The sequence below is a fragment of the Taudactylus pleione genome, unplaced genomic scaffold (assembly GCF_031769625.1).
Source record: "Taudactylus pleione unplaced genomic scaffold, aTauple2 ptg000592l, whole genome shotgun sequence".
Classification (NCBI taxonomy): Eukaryota; Metazoa; Chordata; class Amphibia; order Anura; family Myobatrachidae; genus Taudactylus; species Taudactylus pleione.
This window is the reverse complement of record NW_028284994.1, coordinates 3,791,050-3,812,509: the sequence shown is the minus strand read 5'-3', so window position 1 is coordinate 3,812,509 and position 21,460 is coordinate 3,791,050. Positions and strand designations below refer to the sequence as shown.

At 39.7% G+C, this 21,460-nt stretch overlaps 1 protein-coding gene across 1 annotated transcript in view; it reads left to right on the top strand.

The window, feature by feature from the left end:
* LOC148481212 (vomeronasal type-2 receptor 26-like) overlaps window positions 1-20,879 on the top strand; it is a 91,965-nt gene extending 71,086 nt beyond the window's left edge. The window contains exons 3-4 of the mRNA XM_088453820.1: window positions 7,047-7,164; window positions 19,960-20,879. Of these exons, the coding sequence (XP_088309946.1) occupies window positions 7,047-7,164; window positions 19,960-20,879 (1,038 nt within the window). The remainder of the gene's footprint in view (window positions 1-7,046; window positions 7,165-19,959) is intronic.
* Window positions 20,880-21,460: the final 581 nt, after the last annotated feature.

The following is a 21,460-nucleotide window of genomic DNA, read 5'->3' as shown; positions in this document are numbered from 1 at the left end:
TGTATATATACACCTATATATATATATATATATATATATATATAAATATATATATATATATAAATATATATATATATATACATACACACATATATGTATATATATATATATATATATATATACATACATATGTATAAATACACATAAGTGCATATATATATACACACAGCACTTCAAGGGGGTTTCAGCATCAGCACCTACCTGATGATTGGTGCCGCTATTATCATTGACAGGGTCAGTGGTGCTCGAGTGATCATGTGGGATGGGGTGCTACTATGATAGTGGTGGGAAGAGGGGCGGCGGCACCCGCGGGGGCGCTGTTTTGATCGCGGAGGGTTATCTGCGGCGATGTGCACTGTTGTTATTGTGGGGGGGTACCCACGGGGATTTGGCGCTATTGTGATTGGGGAGGTGTGCACTTATGATGTGCAACATCCAAGGAACCAATAGCTCTGCCTCCAGCCAAGCATGTGCTGTAATACGGACACTAGAGCCCACCTCTCCCTCGGGGCTCTGGCTATTACAGGGTGGCCATTTTGGGAGGGATTTTTCTTATATAATTTTTTTCACAAGTGGTGTGCACCGGGCATCTTAGGAACCGGATCGGCCCATCTTGTCATCGGCCCTTCTGGCATTTGCCAGAATTGCAAGATGGCCAGTCCAGCCCTGGCTGCAAGTACAAGTTTTATTTTTTTTTGTTTGTGTGTTTTTGTACTGGGGCAGATTCTCACAACAGCAATACTCTATATATTTGTTGTTTGCTATCAAATATCTGATACTGCCCCTCACAACATATAACCACTTGGATTTTTTTTTAAGATACCAATCAGACTAAACTGATTATCAAAATATTTAATTTTAACATCTTTTTAACTACTTTTAAGTTTGGGGGGTTTCCTGTGCACATGCATAGAGCCTGAGTAATCAAATAGTCACATTACTCTGTGCGTGTATCCTTGCAAACAAAGGTGTCCTTACATTAATGCAGCAATAGGCTCCCCAGTAAAGTGTAATTATATATAATAAAAATTGTTATTTGACTGAATCAAACACCCCCATTAGTGCCCCAAATACTGTAGCTTTTATATACAGTACTTATATACGATAAGGATAGTGTAAGGCTGTGGCAATCTGTATGAGCCAGTTTAAACCCCGAGGTAGTATGAGCACTGTGCCTCTCAGAATTATAACTATTTTGACTAGTGTTCTTACTTTAATGTGTCTCAGGCTCTGAGTTTCTTTGAGGATGTGTTTGTTTGGTTATATCTCTTTGCTTCTTGAAATTTCCAGCCCAGAAGATAGGAAATTGCATTGGGCTATTGCTTATAATTATTGATCTTTTGTTATCATACTAGTCTTTAAGTTTATTATTTCTTCTATTCTGTTCCATATCCTTTTATCTATGTCACCGTGCCTTCCTTCTCACATTCCCTAGCTTACTACTTCTTAAATATTATTTTCTCATATTGCATTTTCAGATTTTCTAACTTTTATACTGCTTCATTTACATATTATCTTACTGATATTTTGCATGGTTTTACTGTTATTATGCCCTATCGCAGTTGTACCCCATAATGCATGCAATGAGTGTGATGCAAAGTGCCCCTCATTACAGTGTTTGTGCCATGTCACATATAGGGCTAAGCCAAGGCTGAGCAGGCTTTTGCACCCAGGTTGTGCCATAACTCTAGGTTTTGATGATGTGCCTATGAGTCCATTATTAACCGTTGCCACACCGTGGCTGGCCGTGGTGCCTTCTTGGCCCACAGTACTACAGTGAATCCAGTGGACAAGCAATGTGCTGCATTGCACTGGCTATTGTTGAGGGATGCAACTCATCTTGCTGCAAGCATATGCCTCTAATCCCCTACTCAGATGGTAGTGGTGAAGTTGGTGGAGAGTCCATCTACTTCTGCCACTGGATTCACTGCAATAGGCAGATTGTGTGTGCATTTGGGAGCTCCTATACAGGGGCAGACTGGAGCTAGGCTGCAGGCTTGTAATATTATTATTGTCCATCAGAGTTCATTTGCAGATTCATTGTACAGCAAGGTATAGACTGGTGTGGGAAAGATCCATTTCCAGATTGCCAGCTGAGACAGTTAGTACAAAGGCCATCCCATTATTGCAGCAGGTGCAGCATGTCACTTCCTTCAGTCTTGGGATTTTTATATCCATCTCTCACTGCCATCTATGTCACCTGGTGTGCAGCAATTAGCCCATCAGTCAGGTGTGTCCTCTAGTGCACAGCAGGTGACCCTCCCACCTATACCTTCCCAGCTTGCTCAGTCACAACCTGCTACAGATCCTTTGCCAGCCACCAATGCTCTGGTCACTTTGGCTGGTGCATTGGGGCAGTTATTGGTGACACAGTCCATTAACCTTGCGGTGGGTACAATCCCCAGTGCAGCTGAAGGTGGCACTATCCCCCCCTATTGAGCAGCTTTTGTGTGTATTAGGCTTACCTGCTCCTGCAGTTCTGATGCCCCCACAGAGTGCATGGGGTTCCAATCTCCATCTTGGGTTGTTGGGTGGATTGTGTGCCTTGTGTGTCTATCTCGTCTATTGCAGGTTGTACTGCTGGTGTGTCTTCTGCTTATCATGGTGGGACTCCATCAGTTTGTGCTGGAAATGAGTTGCTGGGGCCTTCTGGTGAGTCAACACAGGTTAGGACAGGGCTTGATAAGTCTATTGCTTGACCTCTTCTATTGACACTTTGTCTCCATCTGAGTCTAATACCCATGCAGGCTGTGAGCGAAGCATAAAAAATTAGTGCATGATTGTGCCTCATGGACACAGCTGGGAGCAGATTAACCAGATTTCCACTCCTTATATGGCTTATTATCACCTTTTGACCTTGTTAACATGCTCCATGTAGACATCCTGTGAACATAATAACTTAATCAACTCCCAGACCAATGAGGATCCATTTTTATTTTGGGACCCTCCTCCCAAGGAACATCCAGCCCCAGGGTAAAATCAATTTTTTTATTCCATGGTTTGAAGGGCTGGTTGGTGGCTGGTTGCTGTTAAGGAAGGGGTACCCCATGTTGTGTTACTTGCTGCTATAGAATTAGCAACCCCCTAGTTGGTTTAGCACAGCGCTGGTTTTTGGTAAACTTGGAAAACCCAACATAGTTTTTCCCATGATTTTCCAATACCAGCCAAGGCTGAAAGGTCCGTGGCTGGTTATTGATTTTGAGGAGACCCCATGCATCTTTTTTTTATTTTAACAATCTCTATTCTTTTTAACCTAACATTAGAAATCATAACATAATAGGGTCGATTACAGTGATCTGTGCAGTGCTTCTCTCAAATTCACCTGCCTCAGACAGGTATTGTTTTATGGTACATTTTTGGTTAGTTTTTAAACCGACCATTAGTAAATCTGTGGATCCTGTATTTTAGTCTAATGTGAAAGTATCTATTGTTGGTCTGATTTTTTTTAAGTGTTCTAAAATTGGGTTTTTGTTTAGTTTGTCATCAGTTTTGCCTTTAATAAACAATCAGTTTATAAACAGATGGTAAATTGCCCACAATTTTTTTTTACCTGTTTACATCAAAGTTAACATCTCAATGTTCCTGTTTATCATAATCATCAGTGAGCATCCATCCCGCAGAACATCTCTGGAGACCATCTGTCACACTCTGACTTCTGCAGGGTACAGATTCAACACTATTCTCACAAAGCTTTTGATACTTGTGGTTTTCCTATTTGTATGCTCCTCTGCAAAGTCAAGCAGCAGGCATTTCTCCATTCTTGTATGTTGGAGTCATATTACAGCAATGGTCCATCTTTCTTTTTTATTTACTGTTGCTCATGCTTCTACCAAATGCATTAACTTTGACCATAAACATCTTTATCATCATGGCACATATGTCTAGAACCATGTAGTTTATTCCTATTCACATATGATACCTGTGTTACATCTCTCTCTGGAATTAGGGTCAAATTTGTTGGCCCATTGCCAGCAGCAAAGCCAAATGTGCAGTGAGGTAAATGGCTATGCCACACTGGCTAGTTTGAGGCAGTTTTACATATATATATATATATATATATATATATATATATACAGTACATCCAGAAAGTTTTCACAATGCTTCACTTTTTCCACATTTTTTTTATGTTACAGCCTTATTCCAAAATGGAATAATTTCATTTTGTCCTCAAAAATCTACACACAATGAGATTTTTGCAAATTTGTTTTAAAAAAACTAAGAAATCACATGTACATGTGAGCTCAGGTGCATCCTGTTTCCACTGATCATCCTTGTGATGTTCCTACAGCTTAATTGGAGTCCACCTGTGGTAAATTCAGTAGATTGGACATGATATTGAAAAGCATACACCTGTCTACATAAGGTCCCACACTTGACAGGTAATTTCAGAGCACAAACCAAGCATGTGGTACAGGAACTTGTCTGTAGACCTCCGAGACAGGACTGTCTTGAGGCACAAATCAACAAAGTATTGAGTAAAAGTTGTGAATACTTATGTATGTGTGATTTCTTAGTTTGTTTTTATTAATTAAATTTGCAAAAATCACAAATAAAACGTTTTTACACGTTGTTATTATGGGGTATTGTGTGCACAATTTTGATGGCAAAAATGAATTTATTCCATTTTGGAACAAGGCTGTAACATAACAAAATGTGGAAAAAAAGTGAAACGTTGTGAATACTTTCCGGATGCACTGTATATATGAACCTGAGGGTTCATATGGGCATTATACAAAGGTGCAGCAGTTTATAGTGCTAGAAATTTGGTGTGTTTTGATTAGGGATGTGCGTAAAAGGTACACATGGGAGGCAGTGCCTCACCTGCCCTACTCATATTACTCCAGCATTTTGACTATACAATTGATTAGAATAATCAAAAGAAGAAGATATTTATATTATTTTCTTTAATTTTTTCTTATAACATTTTTATAGTCAAAACTTTGGAGTAAACCTAAGTATGACAGGAAAGTCTCTGCTAACCTGCCTCATCTGAACGCACATCACTGATGAGAATGCCCCATTTGTTAAAGGATGCTCAGGCTGGCAAATAATTGGACCTTGCAACTACTGTACTTCAGTGTGAGCTCCACTTCGTTATAATATGTTGAATTTGCAAAGACAAACCATTAGAGATGTACAGTTTGGTTCTCCGGAAATCCATATCCACCCAAATTTTGTGAATCCGGGTAAATTTGAGTTGCGGTTCTAATCTACTGAGAATATCCGGGTAAATCCGTGTCACAGTTCTGATCATTTTAGGGTTCAGAATTCGATTTTAAATCCAAATTTCGTGTTTTGGATTGCATAAATTACATGATTTTAGCTGTTTTTAAAACTTTTAATCTATTTTTTAATTAAAAAATCCAGATCCAAAACCATAACACTTGAGGGTGGTTTGCAAAACTAAATCCAGATCCAAAACCTTGAAGGAGATACAGATCCTAAAACAAAACTAAAACATGGGGGTAGGCATACATCCCTACAAACCATGAAGCCTTTAATGCAAAAACAATCTGACTAATGTATGTTCTTTATGTACAAGTTTATATTAGTTTAGTTTATATGAGTTTAACAGCTGCCTCGATCTATCATAAAGTAACATGTAATGAGCAATTAATTGTTGCCAATTTTCACTAAATATCACTGCTTCAAAATAACAATATTTAATGATTATTGTAAAAATAATACAATTCTCCAGGGTATTCGTGTACCCATAGACACTGATTATAGAATTATACAGAATATCCTGATGATGGGGAGATGATGAAGGAATGGAGCTGCTTCTAGGCTCTTACCCACCTGTGCTAAATCAGGGATATCCCTAATGACTGGAATATGAATTGTCCAGGAGGACCGGGTTAGGGAAACACTGTCCTAGACATAGCAGCAATATGTTTTGAAGGGAATCCTTCTTTGTCAATGTGTAAGAAGAATCTGATTAGCTGCCCTATAAATTCCCAGCTGCAGTGGTCATGTGACCAACATGTCACATGACAGATATATATATTGCCTTTCTAATAACTTTAGAATGAGCAAATTAACATAAAAAAATGTATACTATATATCTATACACTATATAAGTCTTTTGGCACACAGTTACCTCTTATTTGATTGTATTGTACCTAGTGTTTTTTTATATTTTTTTGTGATCATTCATGTTTGTTTATTAGCAATATATTTATTTAATAAGTCGTCTTTTAAATTTTATACATTAATATTGTGATTTTTGTTGCACTCCTCTGTAGTACACTTACATGGTTCTCTCTACACTATTTTTAGTGGTATGCTAAGTGCCCTTATTCTGAATATTTAGCATTTTTTTATATACTGCTTCCACTGCTCCATTTGCAAAAGCAGCTGTCATCACTATCATCAGCATTACACCTTCCCCATACTAGGTGCAGGAGGTCCATCTGAATTTGGCATTCACAATGGATCAGCATATCTCAGAATAGTGAGCACCGCTGACTACATGCCCCCTGACACACCAACATTATGGTTCTCTTGCATGTATTCCCTTTGTCATTGACCACTTAAAACTTCTAAATTCCCATTTATCAAAAACAGAGAAATGGCTGAGGGAGGTTCCACTCTCATTCATGTGTATGTTACCCTAAATATGTATACAGCCCAGGACAAATCCCTAGATGCTGCCATATTTAAAGTGTTGTGTGAATCACAATTATGACCAACGTCTTCAAAATCAACTTTGCTACTCTTCAAATATCTCCAAATCGGTAAATGTTAGAAACTTAATTTAATTTAAAGAAAGCACAGAGTCCAGCATAACATTTTCGAACATACCAAGTCTCATGGACAACACTTACTGGATGTCATTCTAGTTTTATTTGCTAAAACTTTAGATGGAAAAAGTTATGAAAAACTGTGATATGATTTTTCCACAAAAATCACCCTGATAATATCATTCTGCTGCCGATATTCCGGAATATTGGTTACACTGTTACAAACTTGTCATTATTATGAATAAGTTGGTAATGATTAAAGGCTATTATACAAACTTAACTTTCTTTTTTTGACTCTAATAGAGGCCTCAAGCTCAATGTTCTGAAAAATGTCACAATGGATTCAGAAAAGCCCCACAGGGAGGACTTCATGCCTGTTGCTATGACTGTGTGCCATGCTCTGAGGGAGAAATATCCAATGGTATTTGAATAAATGTTATTATTTTTTATAGCAAGTACAGATTGAGTCTCCCATATCCAAAATGCTTGGGGTCAGGGATATTTTGGATATCGGAATATTCTGTATTTTGGAATAATTGCATACCATAATGAGATATCTTGGGAATGGGACCCAAATCTAAACACAGAATGCATTTATGTATTATATACAGCTTATAAACACAGCCTGCAGGTAATTTTATGCAAGATTTTCAGTACTTTTCTTGCTCAAACAAAGTTTGTTCACATACATGAAATTAATTTATGTTTCATATACACCTTATACACAAAGCCTGAAGGTAATTTTATACAATATTTATAATAAATTTGTGCCTTAAACATAGTTTGAATACATCGAACCATCGAACTATCAAAAAGCAAAGGTTTCACTATCTCAGTCATGTGGAAAAAATTCCATATTTTGGAATATTCCGTATTTCAGAATATTTGGATATGGGAGACTCAACCTGTACAAGTGATTGGCAGAGAATTATATGCACACAGGTCTTTAGTTACCTATATGCATCCAGCCATATGTTGCTTAGGAAGTACAAATTATGTACTTACATAGGCATCTAACAATATGATGCTTAACAAGTTACTGTTTTAAAGAATTATAGTATATTCTAACCAATACTAACAGGTGGTCACATATAGAAAGACAATGTGATACACAGAAACTTGTGGTGTTCAACAATATTGAAACTCTTGCATTTTAGTTCACCAAGAGACATATTTATTTTATTCCCTTATTCACATTAATTCATCTACCCCTTATGTATTATTAGGGTATCACAGAAGATATTGGAGGTAACTGCTGTATTCCTGCTATTTTTAAACCCAAATACAGTTCCCATAGAAGTCTATATGGACTGTGACATGGGAAAATGTATCCAGCTCTAGGAAGCTGCCTTACAATACCTAAAGCTGAGTCTGAGCCTGGAAGCAGTGAGTTTACTTTTTAGACATCCTATCAGAGTCCGTGTTCCTTATCATTTTCTTTACACATTATCCTGATAATTAATTTCTTATTGTCTCAAAATGCCACAATAAGAAATACCTTTACCAGGGCTTTGTTGGGGTTGGTAAACATGCCCCAAATAGTTTTTATTTATCAAAGAAAGAAAATTGTAATTTCACAAAAAGACACTGTATGCCAATCCACTAGAGCTTGGTGGATTTAAAACAAACAAAATTCTGAACATAATGTTAAATATTGATTAACACTGGACAGTGGTATTATTTTGTGGGTTTTAGTATTGCTCATTTAATTTGAAGCAAAGGGGTTACTATTATAGAAATATAGGTGTATCCAACATTTGTATACTGTCTTCCCCTATCCCAACTATCTGCTGAAGATTCTGCACCTTACCAATTGTCCTATTTCTTAAATACTACCAACCTGAACCTTAAATAATTCACAATAAACCTTACATTATACAGTACTTTAATAAGAAATAGAAAATTGTGGTGAATAAAGTTGTCAAAATGTATTCAAAATAAATTAAGGCAGAAACAAAAGAATTCACCTAAAGGCTGCACTATCCAGTGATTACAATAAATATGCTGCAGCCTGAGTTGCACAGATATTTTTTCCCACTCACTATGTGCCCCACACTAGCATTGTGTCCTTAGCCGCACCTCCTTCAAACACCAAGCAACCACCATGTGCGTTACAGGTATCCACTTATGATGCTGCCTCTTCACCACACCAAGGTTACCTTATGTACCTACCATAACTACTTGTTATGACTGTACCAGCACTACTTGCATGAGACCCCTAGAGCTCGCTGATGGGGCTCATGCAATAGGCAGGGATCCACAGAGAATTCACCTGGAGTTAGCAGTAGGCAAGGCAAGAGTTAATTACAGGGAAAAAACAGATGCAGGTGTGTACTGGAGTCTGCTGCTGGAAACTAGCTGGAAGATCAGAAGTCTAGTAATTAACCTGCACAGGTGGATAGGCACAGACACAGACAGGGTGCAGATCTGGATAGCAGCAGGCCAGCTACTCCCAATGCAGGTAGGAATTGTGTAACAGAATCAATACTTGAAATGGTTGAACTGGCAGACATATGCAGGTTGAAGTTTATAGCAGAATCAATACTTGAAATGGTTGAACTGACAGGCAGATGCAGATATACGCTGGGACTAGACACAAACTGGAGGAGACATGGAAGGCAAGCTGGAGGGTCTTGGCGAGGCACAGAAACGTTGCTGGGATGGACACAGGAACAGAGCAGAATCCAGCAGGACACAGAGGCAGGACTGGCAGGGACAGGACACAGAGGACTGAATCTGGGTGCAAAAGAATACAAAGGTAGGATACGGGACACCGGAACAAGGGTAAAAGAGTAAGGAACTGCGCAGCATGCAGCGACCATGTGAACATCCACTAGGTGCAGGAACATAGTAAAATAAATTGCAGGCAGGAACTGACTTGAATTCCTAATAAATGGAGAGGTCTCCTGTGATTGGTCCATCAGGCTGAGGTCAGGTAATGAGACTACCAACAGGTGGGTAGCTGCACATAGCAGCCAGACTGTTTGGTATTTCTTACCAGTCTTTTCAAGATGCAGATCCCAGGACTGACAGGTTAGAAGTTTTTCAGAAAGTGAACATTTGGGAGTCTGGTCAGAAGCTGGATATTCAGAAGTCTGTTTTGGAGACCGGGGATGAACCACCACTCCTGGGGTTTTGACTGGAATCTCTCCTTCAGGACACTCAGCAGGATCTATCCCTCCTGGGGTTTTGGCTAGAAACTCCCCTTCAGGAAACATGGCAGGATCTACCCCTCCTGGGGTTTCCACTGAAATCTCCCCTTCAGGAAACTTGGTAGGATTTACCTCTCCAGAGGTCTCAGCTGGAATCTCCCCTTCAGCAAACTCGGCAGGATCTACCCCTCCTGGGGTCTCAGCTGGGATGTCTCTGTCAGGGGACTTGGCAGAACCTACCCCCCTTCCTGGGGTCTCAGCTGGAATCTCCCCTTCAGGGAACTCGGCAGGTACTACCTCTATTCCTGGGACCTCCACTGGAATCTCCCTTTCAGGGGCTACAGGACTAGACTTGAAGACAGATGCCCCTTCTGGGGCTTCATGACTTGACACATAATCATATATCCCTCCAGGGGCTACAGGACTAGACTTGAGGACAAATGTCGTTTTTAAGGCCACATAATCAAATCTCTCTTCTGGGGTAGACAGACCCAATGTAGATCCTGGAACTGGATACTTAGATACCCCCTCAAGAACCCGGACATTACCCCAATTATGTGGGGTTGGTATTTCAGGCTCTCCTTCTGGTGTCAGCACCTCAGGCAAGGCAGACATGGGTGGACCCTCTAGGACCTCTGGAAAGGCGGACACCTCTTTGACCACTGGCAAGGCAGACACCTCTTTGACCAATGGCAAGGCAGACAACTCTTTGACCTTGGCAAGGCAGACACCTCTCGGACCTCTGGCAAGGCAGACACCTCTCGGACCTCTGGCAAGGCAGACACCTCTCGGACCTCTGGCATCGCAGACACCTCTTGGACCTCTGGCATGGCAGACACCTCTTGGACCTCTGGCATGGCAGACACCTCTTGAACCTCTGGCAAGGTGGACACCTCTTGGACCTCTGGCAAGGCGGACACCTCTTGGACCTCTGGCAAGGCGGACACCTCTTGGACCTCTGGCAAGGCAGACACCTCTTGACCTCTGGCAAGGCAGACACCTCTGGTGCCTCTGGCAAGGCAGACACCTCTGGGACCTCTGGCAAGGCAGACACCTCTAGGACCTCTGGCAAGGTGGACACCTCTCAGACCTCTGGCACTCTTTTAGGATTCTGTACATTGCGTACTCCTCCTGGAGATTGGTCATTGACTAGGACATTGGTAGTGGTCTTTAAGACCTCTCCTGAGGTTGTTGACAAATCAAATGCCCCACTCAGGTAGTAGAACTAAAAGGCCCTCCACGAATGGTAGTGTTAGATGTATCTCCTAGGGCCATAGGATCAGGGATTACCCTGGGAATGAGAGATTTGCATTTCCTCATTTGGTTCCCAAATCTTTACTTGGGGCTTCGGGTCAGAGGACTCCAGTTATAGACCTGATCCCCTTCTTGGGAACTTTTGTCAACATTATTGGAAGTTAGGGGGTCTGACGTAACCACTTGAGGAGACATGTCAGTCTGTACCTTGAGATGTTGAGTGTCACTTTTTCTTGAGCTGCGGAAGGAGCAGTCTTCAATTAAGTGATTTGTGCTTCCGCAATACATGCATAGCAGGTCATTCTTTCGTCGCTGGCGCTCAGCCTCAGAAAGTTTTTGGGATGCCAAAAATGCTGGAATCTCCTTTATGACTACACGGAAGGAGTCACCCCTAGACTAGGGGAACCAGAATTTGTGGTCTTTTCTGCCTTAGTAAATAGGGAAGAGACTTTTGTGGCATCCAAAGAACTTCCAAATAATTCAGAAACTTGCTGACTTTTTTCAGGGAGTGATGTCATCAACTGCTCCACAGGAGCCTGAAAAATCCTCAGTTGTTCAAGACTCCCCTTACTGGAAAACTTAGGGGACAGAGAACAGTCACTTTGAAAGGTGCCATAAATTATTTGTTCACATGATTGACAAAGCTGAGAATTGTCAGGACAAAATTTATTTGCAGAAATCTGCTGCTGCAGAACATCTACATGGATGGATAGCCCTAGGAAGGCTTGTGATGTGAGAATTTGCATGTCTTCACAGATTTTCAATCTGCTAAACAAGACTTGAACTGGATACTCATCTGGATTCTGACTTGAGGTGGCCTGGCTTGAGGGTGAAGACTGTACCAGATTTTGCAGAGCTGGACTCTTGCTATACTCAAATGAATGGCCGTTGATAATGTTATGAATGTACCAGCACTACTTGCATGATCACCCTAGAGCTCACTGATGGGGCTCATGCAATAGGCAGGGATCCACAGAGAATTAATCTGGAGTTAGCAGTAGGCAAGGCAAGAGTTAATTGCAGGGAAAATGTGGTGCAGGTGTGTACTGGAGTCTGCTGCTGGAACCTAGCTGGAAGATCAGAAGTCTTGTCATTAACCTTCACAGGTTGATAGGCACAGACACATACATGATGCAGATCTGGATAGCAGCAGGCCAGCTACTCCCAATGCAGGTAGGAATTGTATAACAGAATCAATACTTGAAATGGTTGAACTGGCAGACAGATGCAGGTTGGAGATTGTAGTAGAGTCAATACTTGAACTGACAGGCAGATGCAGATATACGCTGGGACTAGACACAAACTGGAGGAAACACAGATGGCGAGCTGGATGGTCTTGGCGAGGCACAGAAACGTAGCTGGGATGGACACAGGAACAGAGCAGAATCCAGCAGGACACAGAGGCAGGACTGGCAGGGCCAGGACACTGAGGACTGAATCTGGGAGCAAAAGAATACAATGGCAGGATACTGGACACCGGAACAAGTGTAAAAGAGCAAGGAACGGCACAGCATGCATCGACCACGTGAACATCCACTAGGTGCAGGAACGTAGTAATATCACCGGCAGGCAGGATCTGACTTGAATCCATAATGAAGGGAGAGGTCTCCTGTGATTGGTCCATCAGGCTGAGGTCAGGTAATGAGACTACCAACAGGTGAGTAGCTGCACATAGCAGCCAGAGTCCAGGTAGCTAGGATAGCAACTGAGAGCCAATCAGGCAGAGAGCCACCATGGTACATGTAACACTACCAATCACAAGAAACAAAAAGGTTCATTCTGAAACAGCCCCACACTCTCCATATGCGGTTACATCATAGGCTACAATGTAGTGGTTCCCACCATAGACTTCAATGGAGATTTCTCTCCATTGAAGTCTATGGGAGAGACAGGCTAGCAGCACACAGCCAATCAGCGGACAGCTCCTGCAGAGGCACCCGCTGATTGGCTGGTGAAACTGGCAATGACTGGGCACATGTGGGTCCCAGTGATTTGTATTTTTATATTCAGTTATGCATGGATGCAACGTGGAAAAGAGGATGAGAATGGCTACAGGGAATAGGTGAGAATGTGTGACAGTGAGTGTGAGTGTGTATGTAAGTGTGCATGTTTGTTTAAGTAAAATTGTACTTTCAAAGTGTGTCTTGTCTTTATTTTAATATTTATTTAGCAGATTAACTACAGGTACCAATGGGCCCATATTGCCCTGCATGCTTGTACTAGTGTGGATCTCCAAGTGCCAAGATGTGGTTGGCTTCCAGGGACCTGTAGTTCCACAGCTAAAGACAATATTTACACTTCTATTTTTCACAACACATTTAAACTATCAACCTGGCACCAACCGGCCAAGGGTGTTGGGGATAGCCCTGGCCTATCAGCCCAGACTTGGGGTGACCTGGAGAGAGAAAGCCTTTTAATGGTGGTACTCACTTCCCAAGGGATCCCTGGCCTGGGCTGACTAGTGGTCAGGGGAAATGCTTTAACTGGGGAACCCAGTGAAAGTGTTTCCCTGGTTATGGCATTACTCCCCCACTAGAAAGATTCCAATGCTGAATATGGAAAGTACTGAAGACCCCTATTAATTTTGCCCCCTCTATTTTTACAACCAGGACCAGCTAAGAAAAGCCCTGTGCTGGTACTTAAAATACAGGGAGCCTCTATGCATTTTGTCCCCTGTATTGTAAAAACCAGCACAGGCTCTGCAGTGCCCGGAGCTGGTTATGCGTCTGGAGAGAGGGTGCACGTCATATTTTTTTTTAAAACACAGCCAGAAGCCTTCACTGATCTCACTGTTCTGTGAAAGCTTCTGTATAATTTGCACCTTTTAATGCTAATCACATTAGAAGGTGTGAGTTTACATGAGCAAATACTCGCACAGATTTCCATAGTGTAGTAGCCATGAGCTCAAAAGTTTCCTCAGGAGTCCTGAAGGGATGAAACGCATTGAGGCCAGCAGACCCAGGCTCTCTGTTTCCTTGGTTATGTAAAGAGGACTGGGTACCCTTATATAAGATAAGCCATTTTGTATTCTTTTATATCTTGTTTTATGTTCCCCCATACCCTGTAAACCTAATAAAATCCCCTGTTTGGAATATACTGACGAGAGATTGCACATGTATTCAGCTCTCATACACTGAACATCCAAGCACCTAGAGGGATTCCTAGAGGGTATTAGGCAGTCCCTGGAGGAGAACATACTACGGGCTATTTACTCAGCATTATCCGGTACGCAGCCTCTTCTTATAATTATTACATAATTTGCAAAAATATACTACACTATATATACTCTCTCTCCCATGAGCTTATATAAGCTCCCCCTACGGTGATCAAGTTGATGACATCCTATCTAAACTTATCCAGTGTGGACTACTCATCCCTGGAACACAGATAAGCTTTAAAGTGTATTTTTTTGGTACACACACTTATTCTTACGAGCACTCGGTACTATTCCTTTAAATACTACACTATCAGGCGCATGTCTTCTTAAACCTCTTTTCCATATACATATACAGTCAGGTCCATAAATATTGGGACATTGACAGAATTTTCAGATTTTGGCCTCTATTCACCACCACAATGGTTTTGAAATGAAACAAACAAGATGTGCTTTAACTGCAGACTTTCAGATTTAATGTGAGGGTAATTACATCCAAATCGGGTGAACGGTGTAGGAATTACAACAGTTTCAATATGTGCCTCCCACTTTTTAAGGGACCAAAAGTAATGGGACTATCAACTCAAAAACTATTTCATGGACAGGTGTGAGCTATTCCCTCGTTATTTCATTACCATTAAGCAGGTAAAAGGTCTGGAGTTGATTCTAGGTGTGACATTTGCATTTAGAATCAGTTGCTGTCGACTCTCAATATGAGATCCAAAGAGCTGTCACTATCAGTGAAGCAAGCCATCATTAGGCTGAAAAATCTAAACAAACCCATCAGAGAGATAGCAAAAACATTAGGTGTGGCCAAATCAACTGTTTGGAACATTCTTAAAAAGAAAGAATGCACCGGAGAGCTCAGCAACACCAAAAGACCCGGAAGACCACGGAAAACAACTGTGGTGGATGACAAAATAATTATTTCCTTGGTGAAGAAAAACCCCTTCACAACAGTTGGCCAAATCAAGAACACTCTCCAGGAGGTAGATGTATATGTGTCAAAGTCAACAATCAAGAGAAGACTTCACAAGAGTGAATATAGAGGGTTCACCACAAGATGCAAACCATTGGTGAGCCACAAAAACAGGAAGACCAGATTAGAGTTTGCCAAACAACATCTAAAAAAGCCATTACAGTTCTGGAACAACATCCTATGGACAGATAAGACAAAGATCAACTTGTACCTGAGTGATGGGAAGAGAAGAGAAGGAAAGGAACTGCTCATGATCCAAAACATACCACCTCATCAGTGAAGCATGGTGGTGGTATTGTCATGGCGAGGGCATGTATGGCTGCCAATGGAACTGGTTCCCTTGTATTTATTGATAATGTGACTGCTGACAAAAGCAGCAGAATGAATTCTGAAGTGTTTCGACCAATATTATATGCTCATATTCAGTCAAATACTTCGGAAATCATTGGACGGCGCTTCACAGTGCAGATGGACAATGACCCGAAGCATACTGCAAAAGCAATCAAAGAGTTTTTTAAGGCTAAAAAGTGGAATGTTATGCAATGGCCAAGTCAATCCCCTGACCTGAATCCGATTGAGCATGCATTTCACTTGATGAAGTCAAAACTGAAGGGAAATGCCCCAAGAACAAGCAGGAACTGAAGACATTTTCAGTAGAGGCCTGGCAGAGCATCACCAGGGATGAAACCCAGTGTTTGGTGATGTCTATGCGTTCCAGACTTCATGCTGTAATTGCCTGCAAAGGATTTGCAACAAAGTATTAAAAAGTGAAAGTTAGATTTAGGATTATTTAGTTTGTCCCATTACTTTTGGCCCCTTAAAAAGTGGGAGGCACATATAGAAACCGTTGTCATTTCTACACCGTTCACCTGATTTGGATGTAATTACCCTCAAATTAAATCTGAAAGTCTGCAGTTAAATCACATCTTGTTTGTTTCATTTCAAAGCCATTGTGGTAATGAATAGAGGCCAAAATATGAAAATTCTGTCAATGTCCCAATATTTATGGACCTGACTGTATATATACACTCACTTCTCCTTAGTGTCTTCCTGTGTATTTGGTTTCCTTGGTGATGGTGATTGTCACAGACATGCACAGTGCTGATACACTGATGACATCATTACTGTGTGCCCTGGCCCCGTGCCTCGATGCGGGATGCCGTTGAGACGCACTTTGTTCACATGCTGGGTGAGAGACTATAAGGTAAGACTGATTTTCATCTTTTGTATTTCCTGATGAAAATCTTTGAATAGATTGAAACATTGAAATTATATGTGTCTGAGTGCATTCTTTTATTTGCCCTGAGTGCTGCACCTTTTGGTACATATTATTTATATATATATATATATATATATATATATATATATGCACACAGTATATAAATATATATATTAATGTATATTCTCCCACTTATAATATTACTGAAAATTATTCAGGCAATAAAATCCCAGTACGATTTTTATTTATTTTTAAGCAAGAATATTTTAATATTTTAATACAAAATGACACTACAGGGCTGTTAGGTGTAAGAAATAACATTATTTATCCTTTTTTACAATGAATTGAATGAGAAGATAAGCTCCAGTTTTATTAAAAAGCAAAAATGTGTTGTGCTCCAGTAAAATGTGACCTGCCATTGTCTTTAATAGCCACTGTTCAGTTTATTTAGCTAATATAATTTGAAGTATGGTGTTTGGGGGGCTATCTAACATAAGTGAGTTTGGGAGAGGTATAATATATATATATAATATATATATATATATATATATATATATATAAACATATAAAGTTATATATATATATATATATATATATATATATATATATATATATAGAAATATGACATTGAAGGGGGGAGAAAGGTAAAATAAAAAAATACTTGTCACAGGGCAGGAGGGGAGTCAAAGCAAACTTTGGATTGGGGGAGGTATTATTATTAGATCTTATGACCCCTGTGGGGTCTACTGCCTATAGGGGGTAAAAAGTTATTTTTTTAATGGGGGCCTATGGACATGGGAGTTTGTAAAACACCCCCTAGATATATATTTTTTAAATAAAATATGTATATATATTATTACAAATTAATTTAAAATTAAATAATAAAAAATGACAATATTTGATGCAGAACAAAAACATCAGTTAATTTGTTAAGTCATTACTAAATATTCAGTAGTAAAATAATTACATTTTACACCTCTTCCTAAAAACCTAATTTAGATCCCAAATGCATGACAAACTACAGACCAGTATAAAACCTTCCATTTCTAATAAAGTTTTTAGAAAAAGTGGTTGAAACTCAACTGGAAACACATCTGTCAACCCATGATATTTATTAGCCATTCCAGTTATGATTCAGTAGAAGATATAGCACTGAAACAGCCATAGTATGTGCTATTAATGTTTTTTTTTATTTTAAGAGACAAAGGTGATTGTTCAATCTTAATCCTTCTGGATCTCTCTGCATCATTTCATATCATGGAATTCTAATTAAGCATCTGAACAATATATTTAGAATGGATGGCAGTCCATTCCAGAGTCATTAGCTGTTTCTAATCATTTCTCACCAGCAGGTAATAGAGTTTCTTAATAAGTATAGTCATGGTGACTAATGCCACTGATTTATGGTATTTCACAAGGTTCACTCATGACTTTGGCAAATAGAATACATGCATCAGTATCACTGGATAAAGTAGCCAGATGTCATGGCCTTGTCTACCATTGCTATGCAGATGTTACACAACTATACCTGTCTATTGCTAGAGGCACTGAAACCCAATACCATTACTAAATAACTTTCTAGCTGAGCTCCAGGAGTGGATGAGTTGCAGTGGGATGCTACTTAATCCTGAAAACACAGAGGTCCTTACAATAGGAGCTTACCATGAAAGGAGAAACATACAGCTTAGCCAACCAACTGGATTTACATCTGGGAGTTCAGAGTGTGCAAAACACTTATAATATATGGAATCTTTGTGTTGTCCTGGATAGTGACTTGACACGTAAATCACAGATATCAGCCACAATCATATCATTATTGTTTCAACTGAGGAACATAGCCATAATCAACCATGGTATGAATTAAGGAAGATATTCCTTAAATCACACATGCATTTGTATAATCATGCTTAGTCTACTGCAATGCCCTCTACTTGGGTGTCCCAGCTAAAGATTTCAACCATTTCCAGCATGTACAAAAATCAGCAGACAGGTATTAACTTAGCAGACCCATTCCAGTCACATAACACTCATTATCTACTCTCTTCACTGGCTGCCTGTAAGAGGGTGATTCTAATTCAAGATTGGCTTACTGACTTTGAAAGACAAATATAACCAGGGTCCAGGGTACATTCAGCAGCCTCTTATTCCTTACTGCCCCACTCACTTACAGTACTTTGATTTGTAGATGAAGGATGCTTAGCAGAACCTATAATCTCCAAAAATATACTGGTAGGTTAATTGGCTTCCAACACAAATTAACCCTAGTGTGTATGTGTGTGCGCATATGATAGGGAACATAGATTGTAAGCTCCACTTGGGCAGGGACTGATATGAATGGCTAAATATTCTCTGTAAGCACTGCGGAATATGTGTGCACTATATAAATAACTTGTAATAATAATAATAATAATAATAATAATAATAATAATAATAATAATCTCCCTTTATTACATTAGTGTTTGAGCTTTTAGCTTTGTGGCTCCAACTCTATGCAATATGCTTCCTCACACAATCTGAGAGTCCTCCACTCTAGAATCCTGTATAAAGAGACTCAATACTTACCAGCTTACTCATGCATTTCTATATTGTCCCTTTGAGTCCTCAAAAATTCAACCCTAATGCTTAGATCTTTTATCTGTTTATTTTGTATGCTGTGTTTTTGTAAGTGCAGTTGTCAAGCGCTTTGAGTTCTACTGGGTTAAAAGTACTATACTGATAATATTATTATTATTATTATTATTATTATTATTATTATACAAATTGAAATATTGTGGCCATTTTCAAGACAGACATATAAATGTAATGGGCACCACTAGTGGTTAACAAAATACATTTATTACTATCGAGACAACAATAATTAGTAATGTGTGAAGTGTCATATTGGTTCAGAATAATAGCAGAATATCAAGTACAAATATGTCCCTATACATCTAGCCTCAATATGCCATGTGGCAGAAGTGGCCTGAAGCCATGGTGTGACATGCCTGCATTTTTGCCACCAATACCCATTACTTCCCAACAATGGTCCTTGTCTGTCATTCACACTGCTGGTAAAAAGTCGTTGAGAGCAATTACAGAAATGTACTGTAGCTTGAAACATGTGCAGTAGACTCGGACACAAGCATAGATTACCAATCATGACTCAGATGACCTCGCTCAATCAGATTCTATAAGCATACTGAGGTACAGTAGATAGAATGAATTAAGAGGAATAAAATAATTATATCATAAAAAGGAGCTACATATTACCTTTCATTAGGACCATAATTGGAAGGTGTATTCAAATTGTAAATTTAGAACATATCTCTTATGGATAGTTTGTTAAAAAAAAGGTTTTAACCTTCTCCTCTAACTGAACATGTTCACTACTCAAGCTAGAGTGTGAGTAATACAAAGTGAGATATAGGGACAATGAGACTAACATTACTGCACAATATATAATTTATGTCACATTTTTTCCACAGATAATGAAGGTTGTGTGAAATGTGCTGATAATGAATGGCCTAATGATGCAAAGAACAAATGTATTGCCAAGGCTCAGGAGTTTCTATCATATGAAGTGGACCCTATATCCTCAGTGTTTTCTGTCACAGCTCTTTTATTTTCTCTGATAATTCTCTTCATAATTGGACTATTTTATTCATATCAGAACAAATCAATTGTCAGAGCTAATAATCAGACCCTCAGCTTTATTATCCTCATTTCTCTTATGTTGAGTTTACTCTGTGTTTTTCTATTCCTTGGTCGCCCAGTGGATATAACCTGCATGCTACGCCAAATCTCCTTTGGAATCATATTTACTATTGTGGTGTCCTCAGTCCTGGCCAAGACTATCACAGTTTGCATTGCTTTCAAGGTTACAAGACCCGGAAGCTACTGGAGAAAATGGCTGGGAGTCAAACTACCAAATGCTTTAGTGCTGATCTGCTCATCTGTCCAAGTCCTGAATGGTGTTATCTGGTTGTCAGTTTCTCCTCCATTTCAGGAGTTTAACATGGAAACATATCCTGGGACTATCATCATCCAATGTAATGAGGGCTCAGTGTTTGCCTTTTATTTCATGTTGGGTTACATGGGATTCCTGGCAGCTGTGAGCTTTGTTCTGGCTTTCATGGTGAGGACATTACCAGACAACTACAATGAGGCCAAGTACATCACATTTGGCATGCTGGTGTTCTGCAGTGTGTGGGTCTGTGCCATCCCAGCCTATCTGAGCAGTAATGGGAAACATATGGTCATTGCAGAGGTGTTTGCTATTTTATCCTCATGCATTGGGATACTAGGCTGTATATTTTTCCCTAAATGCTACAATATTCTGATGAGACCTGAAATGGACAGAAAAGAGCTTGTTTGCTTGGAAAAAAAAAACAATTCCTGATAATATGACCCCATATCCTAATATATTATTAATTAACATTCTATTCTGCTAATATTTTGTACTCATGAAGAAAATATGTAGAAGTTACTATTTTTGCATCATTCTACAGATGTGCCCAGCTAGTTTGTTGCACCATAAGCTATGTAGCACGCCATGCATGGCACACCACACACCATGCCATGACTCGCACCACACAGAAAGTTTTGTAATGTAGCGTAGCGCTAGAAAAAAGTCATAACATGTAATACAACTTTTTGTTCACCAGGTGTCACTTTTCCAAAACTACACAGTTCATGCGTCTGATTTCCAATGCATGTTCTGTATCAAAGCCCGATGATTGGCTGACAGAAGCGGTGATTCTGTACACTATACAGTAGTACAGCGTTTTCCATATGGAATCAGGAATGTATAATAAAGCTGTAGAATGTATAATAAAGATTGAAATCATTAAGTGTGTGAGTCCTCTACTTTTGTATAAAAATATTTCACATGCATGCACAGATCTGCATTACACACTGACTGTGTGGTTAAAGTTGCACACTTGCAGTAATGTAAGTACTATCAGCACTGTCCCGGACTTA